The sequence below is a fragment of the Miniopterus natalensis genome, chromosome 5 (assembly GCF_054644295.1).
Source record: "Miniopterus natalensis isolate mMinNat1 chromosome 5, mMinNat1.hap1, whole genome shotgun sequence".
Classification (NCBI taxonomy): Eukaryota; Metazoa; Chordata; class Mammalia; order Chiroptera; family Miniopteridae; genus Miniopterus; species Miniopterus natalensis.
Genome location: NC_142085.1, coordinates 34,668,328 through 34,684,105, shown reverse-complemented (window position 1 = coordinate 34,684,105; position 15,778 = coordinate 34,668,328). Strand labels below are relative to the sequence as shown.

At 40.1% G+C, this 15,778-nt stretch overlaps 1 protein-coding gene across 1 annotated transcript in view; it reads right to left on the bottom strand.

Annotated features, from left to right (window-relative positions):
* CD109 (CD109 molecule) overlaps positions 1-15,778 on the bottom strand; it is a 103,467-nt gene that overhangs the window by 68,379 nt on the left and 19,310 nt on the right. Inside the window, exons 4-5 of the mRNA XM_087817476.1 lie at positions 10,415-10,645; positions 5,564-5,689 (exon numbers count right to left, since the gene is read on the bottom strand). Coding sequence (XP_087673602.1) covers positions 5,564-5,689; positions 10,415-10,645 — 357 coding nt within the window. The remainder of the gene's footprint in view (positions 1-5,563; positions 5,690-10,414; positions 10,646-15,778) is intronic.

Here is a 15,778-nt window from a genome sequence, read left to right as displayed (position 1 = left end):
CAGTTCTCTATTTATGAGTCTGTTTCTATTTTGTCTGTTTGTTTATTTTGTTTGATAGATTCCACATATAAGTGCAATCACATGGTATTTGTCTTCCCTGACTGGCTTATTTCACTTAACATAATACTCTCCAGGTCCATCCATACTGTCACAAAAAGTAAGATTTCCTTCTTTTTTACAGCTGAGTAGTATTCCATGGTGTATATGTCCCACAGTTTTTTTATCTATTCATCTATTGGTGGGCACGTGGGCTGCTTTCATATCTTGGCTATTGTAAATAACACTGCAATGAACATAGGGGTGCACATACTTTTTCTAATTAGTGTTCAGGTTTCTTAGGATATATTCCCAGAAGTGGACTCACTGGGTCATAAGGCAGTTCCATTTTTAATTTTTTGAGGTAACTCCATACTGTTCTCCACAGTGGCTGCACCAGTCTGCATTCTAGGCTATGCATCTTGAACAAGCTCCCCAGTCAGTCGATTCTTAGGTACACTGATGTTTAAGAACTACTTGTAACTTCTAGCAGCTAGAGCCTCAGGTGGTAAATTCAGGGACACGAGCCACTCTAAAAGAGAAGGCAGGTTTCTACCCGCCACTGAGGAAAGAGGGCACACGGCTGCAATTATCAAGTGCGAAGGACTAAGGCTCTCCCCTTAGTCTCAGAGGAACATGTTTGCACCAATGCTTGGGTTACACAGAGGCCTGAGCTCTGGGCCAGGGCTGCCCACAAGGAGAGGGCTGGTGTAGCCAGATCCCTCCTGGCTGCCAACATTAGCCTTTCTTTTAAAGAACTTTTAAAATTGCCTTCTAATAACCTGGAATACACTTTTTAAATCATAGATCCAACTAAATCTGGTATATACCTACAAGGGAATATTATTCAATCTTAAAAAAAAAAAGGAAATTCTGAAATATGCCACAATATGGATGAACCTTGATGATACCACACTAAATGAAATGAACCAGTCACAAAAAGACAAATACTGTGCAATTACACTATGTGAGATACCTAGAGTAGTCAAAATCATAGAGACAGAAAGTAGAATGGTGGTTGCCAGAGGCTGGGGGCAGGAGAAATGGGCAGTTATCGTTTATTGGGCAGAGTTCCAGTTTTGCAAGAAGAAGAGAGTTCTGGAGATGGATGATGATGATGGTTGCACAACCATGCAAATATATTTCATATCATTGAACTGCACGCTTAAAAATAGTTAAGAGAATAAATGTTATGTGCATTTACCATAATTTTTTAAATTGGGGGGGAACATTTGCAAGTATTTGGGATGACCAAGGTACCAGTCAAGAGACAGATACCTAGAGAAAAGGTTCCTAGAGCAGTACTGCAAAAAATGAAAATACAGGCAGTGTCTAACTTTTTAAAGAAGTTATCGTCCCAAAGTATATCTGTAAGACGATTATCAAATCAGAGCACATTTCCCCACTTGCCCTATAATGTACCTGAAGTGTGAGGGTTCTGTAAAATATGAGTCTATGGAGAAGTGTTACAGCTAAAATAAACCTCTTCCCTCTGAGGGAGAGGGCTTGGTGGTCCAGGGAGTGGCAAATGGTGGAAAGGGCTGGGAGAGATAGAAGTACAATCCCCAAAGCAGCAAAGAACTACTCACATTCAATGCAGGTACGCAAATTAAGTATATGCATAAGCAGCACCCAAGAAAGTCCGTGTTCTCAATAAATTTTACTAACTTTAAGAGGGCTTGAAAATAATATCAAGAGTTGCTCTGCCATTTAATTAAACTAGGATTGTGAAAAGTACCCCTATGAAGATCTAGAGAACTTACTACGCTCCATCATCAGAGGCTACACAATAAAGGAGGTGCAAAAAAATAAGAATAAAAACCTAGAAATTTTACTAGATTAAAATAATTACTCATAATTAAAAATCCTGAAGGCGAAACGGAATATTTGAAGGTCAAAAGCAATTTAAGTAATCTAGAAAGGTTAACAGTAAATTAAATAACTCATTTACTTACTGTGTAAAGGTACACGTTACATTGTAGAAATGCCAAAGAGCCCAACAACTGTGCTTTGCCTAAAGGATACTTTTCCTGGCCTAGTGGAAAGAGTCATTTTAAAATGCCACTCTGATTATCTCTGCACAGTCACTACAAATCACAGCTCTGATTAAATCCTGTATTTTTAATACATTGTCCTTCAGTAGTAATACTAGGATCACTCCGTATTTTTTCTAGAAACAAAATGGGATTTCAAAACACTCGAAAATAAATATTTTCCCCTCCCTAAGATTAATACTGAAAATAGTCACTGCCTTAGGAAAACAAAAATAGGCTATAATGGTGGACTATTTAAATAATAAATATATTTCCACCACAGTCATTATGAATGTCGTGCAGGAGCCAAGGAAAAATACCAAGGCTAAATTGGGGTTTCCTTCTCATAAACATTTGTTTGATTATACTGACCTCTGGTGGCTGTTGAAGGACTTTTTTTTAATTAGTATGCGCACTAATATTTCATCGCTTGAAGGGGAAATCTTTTCACAATGTATACAAATCACATTGTACATTTTAAATATCCTACAATTTTATTTGTCAATTATACCTCAAAACTGGGAGGGGGGAGGTATTATATCATCAATAATAAGTACTTGATCAACATGTTTGTCTTCAAAAGGATAAGGGTGCTTTATAGAATTATAGAAGAGAGAAAATTATATTTAGTTCAAGACAAATGAATACTCTATAGCTTTTATACATTCACTTAATAAATATTGACTTCCATTTACAAAGTACTAAGTCCCAGAAGTATAGGGGTGAACAAGCCCCATATAATCTATGAAGTACCACCAATTCTAAGTGACCTGAGTGAACCAAGAGAAGCACAGAGTGCTGTGGGAATGTCTAGAGGGGTTAACCCATTTTAGACGATGACTGGAGAACAAAATCAAGTCGCCTGAATAATAGCAGAAAAATAGCTTTCCAGGGAACAGCGCAGGAAGGCTGTGGGATAAGACAGACTGGTGAGTTTAAGAAACTTAAGGAATATATGTCTAAAGCATGGAGTTCAAGGGTAAGGGTAGCACTTAACTAAAGATGAAGGCTAGCCCTAGCCGGTTTGCTCAGTGGTGAAAGCATCAGCTGAAGGGTCCTGGGCTCGATTCCGGCCAAGGGCACATACCTCGGTTGCAGGTTCGATCCCTGGCCCTGGTTGGGGTGCGTGCGGAGGCAACCAATAGATGTGTTTCTCTCACATCAATGTTTCTCTCTCTTTCTCTCTCCCTTCCACTCTCTCTGAAAAGCAATGGAAAAAATATACTCTGGTGAAGATTAAAAAAACAAAACAAAAACATAAAGATGAACACTGAAGAGGTAGGCAAGGGCCAAATCTTGCAAATGTTTTTAACATGTTTTAGTACCTAAATTTCCTTATCTTTTTTTTCCTACCTAAGCCATATGATAGGTCAAGTCCACAAACCATTACATGAGAAACCCTATAGATCCTCCCTACAATCTCACATCTTCCAGAAGTCCTTTTCTACTATTTTATCTTCTTCTCTCCTCTAGTACTTATTCTGTTTACCATTCATTGAACAAATTAATTCCTCAGAGGCCACCACCCACCTGAGACTTCCCTGCCTGGTCATTGTGCAGGGTGGTCTCTGAATGGACTAACTATGGACATCTGACCCAGGGGAAGCCCATCTACCCATGAAGAGGCTTGTTTGTAAGGCTCTAAAGACAACGGTTACTTAGCTGGGCCAATGTGACCAGTCCAGATTTGGACCAGAGACATCTTTAAGGTTGTCAGAAGTGTGAGAAGAAAATGGAGCAGACCATAAGAGACAGAGGGAGTAGCTGCTCCCAAGAACATTGGTGCTCATCTTTACAAAAACCCTCTTGGTCTCAAGTTGGTCTCAATGAGACTCCATCCTTGGAGGCATCTGATGGACCTCGCTGACTCAGCACCTTACCATTCCACTGCCTTCTGTTTTTCTGTCACTGTTGTGTCATTTATATGACATAATATGATAAGTGTTTTCATATTATTTATCTCACCATAGCAATGGTCTTTGAAGACAGAGATCACATGTTTAGCTCCCTTGTATTTATCACAGCACTTTCAGCTCTCAACACATATTAGGTGGGTGGGGGGTGGGGGATGGATGGATGGATGGATGGACGGACAAACAAACAACTGAAGACTTTATAGTGAAATCAAAAAGTGGGAACTGAGAATAAAACCTAACTCCTTAAAACTCACACGATGCTTCCTAATCCTCAAAGCCCATCATTTTCCATACGCTCCAAACTTCTCCCAAATCCCAGGCACATGAGGCTCTCTGCCTCTACACAAATCCTCCTCTCTCCCAAGTCTCACAAATGTCTGCTCTTTCCTCCGTCTCTACAAACTCAGTTGTCTGCTTCCTCCAGTGTCCATCACCCCTGCTCTAGGCTTCCTAGCTCCTTGCACATGCCTCTACACGTTCTCCGTTTCCTATCCGTCTCCCAGTGTGCTCTGCACTTTTATGCACATGCTCAAAAAACAGGTGCTGACTAAGGTGGACTAGTTCTGCTTTTAGGATGTGACTCCAGAAAATGTTAACCAAAGGAAAAATTCTTTAAGTTTTTATTTATTAAGTACTTGGCACTTTTATCTTACCTCAGGGCTAATGCTAATAAATGATTATCTCTTTTAATCCAGTGATTCTCAATGGAGGAGGGGGAGGGTATTTTCCCCCAGGAGACATTTGGCGAGGTCTGGAGACATGTTTGGTTGTCACAATTTGGAGGGAGGGGAGAACCATCACTGGCATCTAGTGGGTAGAGGCCAGAGATACTGCTAAATGTCCTCCCATGCACAGGACAGCACCCACAAGAAAAAATTTTCATCCAAAATGTCAATAGTGAGAAGCCCTGTTCTAATAGAATTATTTTTAAAGCTCTTACTCACAAATTTATTTTAATAAATTCCAAAGAAAAAAATGGGAACATATTCAATGAATCTTCAAACATCACATGGTGATGCACAGGAGAAAATCTGAGGCAGAAACATGGAGGGTGTTTTAATGCCTCTGCCCTATTAGATCTCAAAGCTACATGAGTGAGCAGCAAATAAAGGAAGCAGGTGGAAGAGTTGGGGAGAAAGAAGGACCGGAGAATGGACGATTGATGTGGCTGTTTAAAGTCACTGTGTTTTTTAAAACAAAGATAAAAGTAGGAGTCATTATCCTGAGACATAAAATTTGCCAAATAACAGCTATGTATTCATTACTTAGTTTTAAAATACTCAGTGCATGCAATAAATAAGTAAAATAAACATCATTCAATCAGTTTTATACTAGAATGTGAAGTGTTTTAATGTTGAAACAGTATATTACAGAAAAAGACCATCATTAAAACTCTAATACGTTATAAGGTAAGTTAAGCCATTGAAAAACATAGTAAATTAAAAACAAACCACTTAAATTGTCTAGATGTTCAGATTAATGTTTTTCTGTTCATTGAATAAATGACTTCGGATATATTTCCCCACCTGACCTATTTAAATCATTTTAATGTTCCCCTAAAAATATATTTATACTCACATTCACTTGAACTTGAATGGACCAGTCACCAAGTATCGGATGGGAAGATAATTGAAAAGTTTTAGAAACTACTCCAAGGTCACTTTGTTCTGACAACCACTGTTGGATCAAATTTGACTTGGGATCCTACAATGAAAACCATACATGTTAACTACATAAAAGCTGTGTGCATACACGTCCTATCTAGTTATAAGTGATCCTACTGGCACTCCCAGGCACGCCCAAAATATGGCACAGGGACAGTTTTTGGAAAAGATGTCAGCTTTACTCCCCTAAAAAAAGACAAATCAAAAATTTCTCCTTTGCTCATATTCTCCTGAGAATATCTTGATTCTGCTCCATCTTTTCATCCCTGGCACCGGGTCTCTCCCACATGAAACACTACAATGTGCCCATCAGCAAACCTGTGTTGTTGTTGTTTAAAAAGATTCCACCGGAGAAAGAGCAGGCTCCTGTGTTAAAGACCCACTAGGTGTCAGGCGCTCTGCCTTCTCATTACCATTCATACACCATTCAATCAGGGTAGGGTTATTCTACACAAAGGATAGAGTTTGGAAAGGAAACACTCCTTAGCAGTGTTTCCAAGGCTTAGTAATCTGATCCCCTTTATATTTCTAGGCTCAACTTCCTTCAATCATCCAGATTTGTTTGCATTTTACCCCAAAAGCCCAAGCGATTAAGCCTCTATCATTGCCACACTCAATGCCCTCCCTTCCTTGTCCAGCTGGTAAAATAAGCTCGTGTCTTGCCTTCGATATAAGCGTCGAATAGGCAGAAATGACCACCTCCTGGAGAGCTGCTAGGACATCTGCGGTTTATCCCTCCTGAATCCACCTTACTGTTTGAAAGTATTCATTAGTTATCTCGGGGTGGGGGGTCCCAACTAGACGGTGAGCTCCCAAGAGCAGGGATCAAATGTTTTCCCTTTCATGGTCTCTGTCCTTTGACTAAAAGGTCCAGTTATTAGAAACCAGAAGAAATCTCTCTCCCCAAGTGGGGGAGAACATGAAAATCAGGTAGCAAGCACAATGCTGAGAACTGAGTAGCAAGAAACTGACTGTTCAAATCAAAGACCAAAAGCAAGTCGAGAATGCAGGTCACAGTGCTTAGCAAACTCCTGGGACAGGCACTGTAATCAGCAGCTGGCTCTGCTCTGCCTGCCACAGCATGAGGCCCACGGAGTTTAATGGCTTAAAAACAAAGGAAGAAATACAAATAGCTAATAAATATATGCTGTCTAATAATTTTTTTAAATGCAAATGAAATACCATTTTTCTTCTGTCAGACTGACAAAGACAAAAAAATGTTAACGGTAACTCCCAGTGTTATTGAAAGTGCAAGGGAAAGAAATGACTGTACTCTGCTGAGGTGTTATTTTGGTGAGGGTGCACCTTTCTCCCAGGTGGTGTCATGGCCCTGTGACCAAGGATGTCTGAACTGAAGTATTTGATGACTTTGCACCTGGAGGATTTGGAGGGTTGGGAATGAATGAGATAATTCCTCTGGTTTCCCAAGCCTGTCTTGGACCTAAGCGTAACTGTCACCAACAGGAAGACATAGAGAATGCAGAAACACCAGAAGTCTTTGCAGAGCATCTCAGGACTTGAGCAGGCCATGCATGGTGGCATCACAGCAGAACCCACCATTTGCAAGTGGTCACCTCCTGCTGGGACACACACAGGACAGCCATGTAAAATGTGAACAGTGTCACTGTCACAGCCAGAACAGGTGCATGAGGGGATGCTAGAAAAGCAGCCCTCATGCCCTTTGAGTAACCTCTGCATAGGTCTGGCTCTGTCAGCTGCTGCAGCACAGTCAGTACCAGCTGCCTGTGCCAGGCTATCCTGAGCAGTGCACTCCCTGGCTGAAAAATGTGTCTGCAAGGAGTATTTCTGCCACTCCCTTGAGTCCTGGATTATGCAGTGTCCATCCAGCATGCAGAATTAGAGAAATCGAATCACTTAAACAAGATGGTGCCCTCACCTGGCCAGAAATGAGGTTCTGGTTTAACCGCTGCTGTTCCAGGCCAGGATGTCAGGGCACAGTCAGGATATATCCCCATGCCAACACCTGTTCCCCCGTAAGGCCATTCAACTGTACCAAGAGTAACAACTTCTTCAAGAATGAAGGTCAAGGTAGAAGGCAGCTGTGCCAGCTGCCATCAATGTGTTGGAGGCACTGGTTTCAATAGTGTCAGGTCAGATTGGCTGGAAGGGGCCAAAACTGGGGCAGAATCAGATATGTTTCTTTCACGGCTGAAAGGCCTCTGAAACCCCTTTCCTTCCTGAAAAGATCAGTTACTGGGACAGAAAAAATGAATAAACCCAATGATTTTTAAAAAATTTTAAAAACACACACTAAACTCCCCTAAATATGCTGTGACATTCAATATAGCTACAGTCATTCTTAGCTGGACAAGATGGGCCCCAAAAAGTCAGCCATCAGGTGCATTTCTCCATGTTAGCCTGCAGCTGCTTCTGTGTTAGGGAAATACAACTTTGTCCAAGTCAGTGGCTCTTGTTAAACTAAGTCCCACCTTTTTCTGGAAAATTTTTCCAAGAAACCAACTATTCCACACTGAAAGATGTAAGAAACATCACCGTCTGGTGAAGCCCGGCCCAAAGGAGTGTTTTCAGATGGAGGAGTACATATTTCTCCCAGATGGTGTCATGGGTGTGGGCTTTCGCATCAGCGCTATGACTTGATCTCTGCAAGTTACAAGATAGGAAGGAAGCAGTAGACCTGAGCTCATATCTCAGCCTCACTGCCTGGATGCAGAGAGCAGAGTATGGCCACCCCCCATTCACTGTTCCCAAATACTTTGCATTCCAGGTGACATTTAAGTCTAAATTCCACTCCCCTGGCCAAGAGGGCTGCATGTGGGCCAAGCCAGTAGGATCCCTTAGGACCAGAGGTGGCGAGAGGAAGGTCTGTCTCTCTGAGTGCTTCTGGGAAAGCTAAAAGCAGCAGGCTCCACTCAAAATTGGAAAGAACACAAAGAATCTACAAACCAAAGGTTTCAAAGGCAGATGCTAGAGCAGAATATAGGCAAAATTATTAAAACGCACAGAGCAGCCTTCCAGGGTCAGCTGGGTTAGTTCCAGGTTAATGCCTCAAACAGGCATTTTACTCAGTGCTGACTTTTATTCACCTAAGGCAGGAAGCGGCAAATTGGATGTAAACAGCCAAAGACAAGCAGACATTTACTCCTAAGTCGTCGGCTTTCCCATGGTTTCTGGCATATAGTAAGTTTTCAGTGTATGTGGATAAACGAAAAAGGATGGTGTGAATGGAATCCACAAAGCCCTGCCCAGAGAGTCACATGAATTTAGAAATGCTACTCACTATGGCAACCTACTTTATAGACTCTCCAAGACACAGCAGGGGCAGAAACTACAGAGCCACCAACTCTGAAGTAATCTTAGTTTAATCCAATAAATATGCACTGAGCACCATGCCAACCAACGTGGTATTTACTACAAACACACCACAGCTTGAGGTTATATGTACACGCTTGTTTGCTTGATTTTTGTTTGTTCATTTAATTAATAACAAAGAAACTAAAAATAGGAAGAGACTGAACTAAAAGTCTGACTTTACCTCCCATTCTGTTATTCATCAGAGCATTGCGGGTGACCGATGTCCCGGACTGAAGGGGTTCCTGGGACCAGGGACTTTCAGTTTTAAAGTCAAGAGAGTCCCAGACCAACTGGGATGAGTTGTTTGCCTTATTTCCATGTTATAATTTAATGTCTAGCATTCTCCTCGGCTTAAATGTAGAAACCACTTCCAGCTGGGTCTCTACTGTCTTCAACTTGGTTCTCACAGGAAAGTCCTTTGTCTGCTAACCATGCTGCCTCCAGATCATCAGAGTGTTCAAGCAGCAGAGGCCAAATGACTCCCTGCCAAAGGAGGTTCCTACAATAATAACAGCTAATGTTTAGTGAGCATGTACTATGCGGCAGGCACAGTTCTAAATGCTTTACTTGAATTATCTAATTTAATCCTCACAAAAAGTTTCTGAGATATTATTACACATTTTACAGATAAGGAAACTAAGGCTCAGAGAGCTTAATTAATTTTCTCAAGATCATACAGCTAGATCTATTCTTACAGCAGACAGTGATCCTTTTAAGATGTTATGTCAGATCACATTATGCCTCTCCTCAGAATTCCCCAGTGAATTCTTATTTCACTCAGAATAAAATCCAAAGTCCATATAATAGCCAACAAGACCCTTGTATGACAACTCCTCCAGCCCACCTACCTGTATCTCCTAAAACTGTCTCCTCACTCCGAGCTCCAGCACAATGTCAGCTGGTGGTTCTCCCAATGCACCTAACAAGTTCCCACCTCAAGGCCTTTGCATGTGCTGTTCCCTCTGCTTGTGTGAGCTCATTCGTTTATTTCCTTTAGGTCTCTGCTCAAATAGGATTTCCCTAACAACCCAATAGGAAATAGCAATCTCTCCCTCTCTCTCTTGCTTTCTCTCTCTCTCTCTCACACACACACACAAATATATACATATCTACCTAAATATGTGTGTGTATTTATATATTGTCTGTCTCCCCACTACCCACTGAAATATAAGCTAGATGTGAACAGGGGACTAACCTATTGTGTTCACTGCCTTATCCCAGTACTTGGAACAGAAATTCAATAAATAGTTAACAAATTAATAAAGCAAAGCAGCAGCGAGGACTGGAATCCCAGCTCCCTTCCCAGAGAAAGAATTCCGTATTGGGAGGGGAGCTTGTCCATGGCAAATTCTAAGATAACATGTGCAAAACTTACAAGAGAGCTTCAGGAAGAGGGCTTCAACTCCTTGCTTCATTTCTCTCTGGCACTTACCTTAATTAGAATGTTTAAAGAGGTTTTGCAAGGTTTAAAATCTGCGAAGAGTGTCACAATACGAAACTTCACTTCTTGCTTTGGCTTGTACAGGGGTTTGTCTGTTTGAATGAAGACAGTCATTCTCTTGGTCTCAAATGATAAACGTGTACTGTTAGAGAATAAAATCTCATCCTGTGCACGTCCAGTTACACGGAGCTCATAAATCTCATTGGTACTGTTCAGAGGTAGCTGGGAAAAAAAGAGATCAGACATATCAGGATCTCATTATTTTACCTCAAAAATGTTTTCAATTATAAGTAGAATAAAAAATGTAAACACAGTATTATCAAAAGTAACTGCAATGTTAAAAAAAAAAAAAAAGTAATTGCAACATTGAAAAATTTCCTCCTAGGCACCTAAGTTAAACAATTTGCTTTCCTTTTTTTAACACCCTGTAGTTTGCTCTCCAATTAAATCACAGGGTTTCTGGAATGTGAAACACATCCCACAGCTCACTCTCAGCTGCAGTCACCTTGTCATTTCCTATTCCAAGTGCAAATTTTCCCTCACTGCCAGTCATTGTGGGTCAGAATATCTAATATCCTGCAACATTCTTTTGCATGCCCTGCCCAATCTGAGGCCATCAGTCGGTGAAAGGCAAGACTTATCGAGATTTGGGGTTTTTGCTGTACCCTCTCGAGCTCTGTTCTACGATGCACCCTCTTCCTGCACCTTGTGCACTATGTGTCACAGTCCTGGTGAGGAGGATGAGCTACCGCTTCTACTATTTCTAGTAAAAGAAATCCCACCTTCCAGCATGAACAGACCAGAAGCCACACTCAGCAGTTTGTACGTTCTGTCATTTTACCTCACATCAATCCTTCAGGTGGGTGCTCTTACTAATATGATTTTACAAACGAGGAAACTGAGGCTTGGAGGAGGTTAAGGAAGTAGCTCCAGATCACTAGATAAGATTCAAACCCAAGAGGAGCTATGCTACTCTTAAGAGCCTTTCATGTGGTGGTTTCAAAATATGGCCAAAAATTCTCTGACCGTCTTCCCTTAAAAAGATAGACACGAATTCCCCAGATTCGGTGGCTTGCTTCTCGAGAACAGAATGAGTCAGCATCACGAAAAGGATAGTTTCTGCCTGGTTCTCTCTTTCTTTGATTCCTTGCTCTGCTGGACACCACATGCTGAGGATACTCAAGAAGCCCACATAGGGTGGAACTGAAGCCTCCCACCAACACCCACCACCAACCTGCCAGCTGTGTGAACAGAGGATCCCAGCCCCAGTGAAGCCATTGGATGACTACAGCTCTGGTTGACATCTTGATGGCATTCTCGTGAGACCCCCAAATCAGAACTGCCTGACTATGTGGTTCCCAAATTCCTGACCCATAGAAACTGTGAGAAGTAGTAAAAGTTTACTCTTCTTATATTACAACAAAGTTTTGGGATAATAGGTTACACAATAGATAATTAGCACACCTGACTTTTAGTTTATTTTCAGATCAATAAACCAGAGGTTCTAAAGCTACATTCTGACTCCTTTTTGCAAATAAGTTTTATCCATAGAATTCTGAGAAGAGATTTTTCAGTAACGGCAGCCACCATACAGCTAGGAACATGGGTAAGAATGTGATGGAAATGTAACAAACCACCAATAAAATGGTCAGCAGGAAATATTTAGGGAGAAAATAGTGATGTCTGCAATTTACTTGGAAATGCGTTTTAAAAATAAGATGAATGAGTGGATGGAGAGATGGGTAGATAGACATGTGATAGAGCAAATGTGATAAAATGTGAATGGCAGATTCTAAGTGGTGGGTATAAGAGTGTTCACTATGAAATTCAAGTTTTTTATACATTTAAAAATTTCGTAATAAAATATGAGGAAAAAGAATCAGTAAAATCACCTTCAAATCACCTCTAGTATTTTGGGTTTTTTTGCTTTTCTTCAATAAATATTTATTGAGCACCTTCTAGCTCCAAGCTGTTCTAAGCCCTTAGGATACATCATGATGAACCAAAGATGTGTGTCCTGGTGAGGCTGAGATTCTAGTCTGAAACTTACTGCTTATATTCTGTTTTCTCAAGTGACACTTCAGTCCTCAAATTTTTTAAAGCAAATTCCTTAATACTAGAAGCAGGAAAATATACATGCCAGGAACCAGTACATCATATGCTTATACATGGAAAAGATTTATAAATATCTCATATTAAAAATTAGATATTTGATGAGATTTCTCTTTATAATCTGGATTAATTTGATCATTTTTAGTGGCCTAGGTGCTGATCCCAGTGCTGGAAAGTCAGAGATGACAGTATGAACTTGGCACATCAAGAAACCTATGTCTCTGTGAACCTGGGACATCGCCACACAGCCTAGGGGCAGCTCCGCGGACTCCAGGTGGCACAACAGATCCTGAGCTGTAGGTACAGAACTTGGCCCTTCACTGTTAACAGTAGAGGGGCATACTGAGAAGGAGACTGAAAAAAATATGCTGGATTTTTAAAACATTTCATCAAAATTTCTGAAATCAATAAAGATATATTTAAAAAAAAAAAAAAAATTCTGAACCAGATCTGGAATAAGTATAACCTGCTTCCCACTGTGGAGAGGACACCAGAAGGTAATAAAGGTTCCTGAATCTCTGTTGGTCAAATGCCCTCTGGCTTCTTGGGGCCATAACTACTGAGAAGGTTCCCAGAATTGGTAATAAAGAGGTTCCTTCATAAGAAACTTTCATATCTCTTATACAAGAGCCAATGATTTACCCACAGAGATTCTGGATCCTAAGTGTTGAGCTGCGGGCACAGGGCTAGAGAAAGATGCAGTTCCCACAGTTGGACACTGTCTGGCTGCAGGACAAGAATCTGGGTGTGTATAGTATCAAGGGGCTTTGATCAACCAAATATCAATCACCATCTGAGTTGGGCATGGTTGATTCTCAGTTATGCTAGGTCTGTTTTGTGTGTCTATAAATACACATTCTCTAAGTAAATGACAGCTCTCTGCCCAGAGTACAAAAGGAAGGCACACTCAAAAAGGTCCATGACAGACAATAAATGGGTTTCTTATTCTAATCTGGGCTGTCTAAAGCCATTTCACCTTCTCTGAAAGATCAATCATCTTATGGAAACTGAGACAACATAACAGCATTTCTCCTACTTTATTTCATTAATATCAGCAGTTACTAAGAGCAGTGGAAATTTGAAATAATTTTCAAAATAAAAGTGAGAAATGTAAGATAGTTTCTACTAAAAACATATTAGTGCCCGGCGGGGCATGGCTCAGCGGCTGAGCATCGACCTAGGATCCAGGCAATCGGGGTTTGATTCCCGGTCAGGGCACATGCCCGGGTTGCGGGCTCGATCCCCAGTCAGGGTCGTGCAGGAGGCAGCCGATCTATGACTCTCTCATCATTGATGTTTCTATCTCTCTCTCTCCTTCTCCTTTCCTCTCTTTGAAATCAATAAAGATATAAAAAATAATAATAATAAAAATAAATAAATAAAAATATATTAGTAATTTTACCTAACATAAACTTTAAAATCATTTCTAATTTTTAAAAATCACTCCCTTAAGTTGAATTTATTTACAAAAAGAATAAATGAAATTTTTTCTAGCATATTTTGTACAAAAAGTAATCTTTGTATTAAGCATTAATTTTTTATTTACTCCTTATTAAAGGCTCACTGTAGTATATCAAAAGTAGAAACAATGAGTAACCAGATGTTATAACACATGTTTTAATACATTCAAATATTCACATTTAACAGCAAAAAATTCACGAAGGCTTTAAAAAACAATTTAGAATATTGCATTTACAAACATCAGAATGCAAGTGCACTCTGAAAGTTGGGTCTATTTTTACTGAAAACTCATATAAATGCAGAACCTTCTATTTTTGCCTAGTGTTATCAAATTTTCCCAGACATTTTATGACTAAGTCTTTAAGATTGTTTTAATAAAAAGGGTAAGTCCTAAATATAACCTCTAGTAAAGCTTTCAATAAATATTGCTATAACTACAACAGAAATAGCATAATATTAAAGACACATATAGGATGTTGGACTTAGTATTTCATATAGTTAAGACATAAGAGAATACTAGTAGCCAAGTTTCCAGCTAATGATAGTTTGGATGAGTACAGTGTACACTAGCACTGTTGGAATAAGCCCAAGGGCCCTTGTCCTGTCTATCTGCCTTCTCTTTTCAGCCTTTACCGACTTCTGGCCTGTGCCGCTGCAGACTTCTTTGAGGACACTGGGTAGTTATTGTGCTTTAAGCTGTAATTCCTAAACTTAAATCCCACCCCTTCCTGTTGTAGGACAATTATATTACATGAATTTATTTCCATCTTCTCGTTGGAATGCTCTTTCAGCAGTGCTATATACACAGGCTCTGGCGGCCGGTATCTAATGTTTTAGGTTACATTAATGCAACCCAATGTTTATTGTCACCAAGATTGATTGATTCCCCCCTCCCTACTTTTGCCTGCTATGTCCTCCCCCCTCGCTTTATTTACTACTAGAAAACATCAATAATACTGATGTAAGGAAAACACAAACATAAATAGCTAAGAAACATAATAGCTATGGAATATGAGTAACTTTTATAAGGTACTGATTGGGAGTACTCTGTCCTTTAGGAGCCCCTCAAAATGAATGTGGTTTCTGAGTATGCTTGACAACTAGCCTTCAAGAGGTAATGGGGGAGCCGAGCTCATCAAGTAATGCTGACCCTACATAAGTACGTGATATGCCAGGGTCAAAGTCATTAGTCATCTATTCTCAGAAAAGTATACCAAATCGTACCTCTTGCTGGATGCTGTGATCTACTCTATTGCACATTAAATGTCTGAAGCTCCAAAACAAAACAGAGTAATAAAAGTACAAACTTCCAAATCAAAGCCATGGGAATTAGGATTAAATCACAAACAACATTTAATAATCAGATTCTATGACTCTCTCAACAAAATAACCCCTTTGCATTTTTGTATCAAATTTTACAGCACTTTGCAATCTCATTTCACCTCCAGGGTACTGGCACCATTACGAAATGGAAACAATGTCTTATCCCCTTTTCCAGGGCCGGGGTCTGTGGTGACATGAGTGAGGTGCTTGCCTCAGGAACAAAATTTAAGGGAGTTCCAAAAAAACTCAGTAATCAAGATAAATAGCATTATTTTAAATAGTTTAAAATATCAAAAAATAATGCAAATAAATTATGAACAAAAAATTAAAATTTTAAACAAAGACAGGGTCAGTATTGTTAATGTTTCCTTTTGACTCAGACTCCGATGTGGCTCAGCATGACCCTGCCCTTTTCCAGGACAAGGAGACTAAGGGATGGAGTGTTAACTACACACCCAA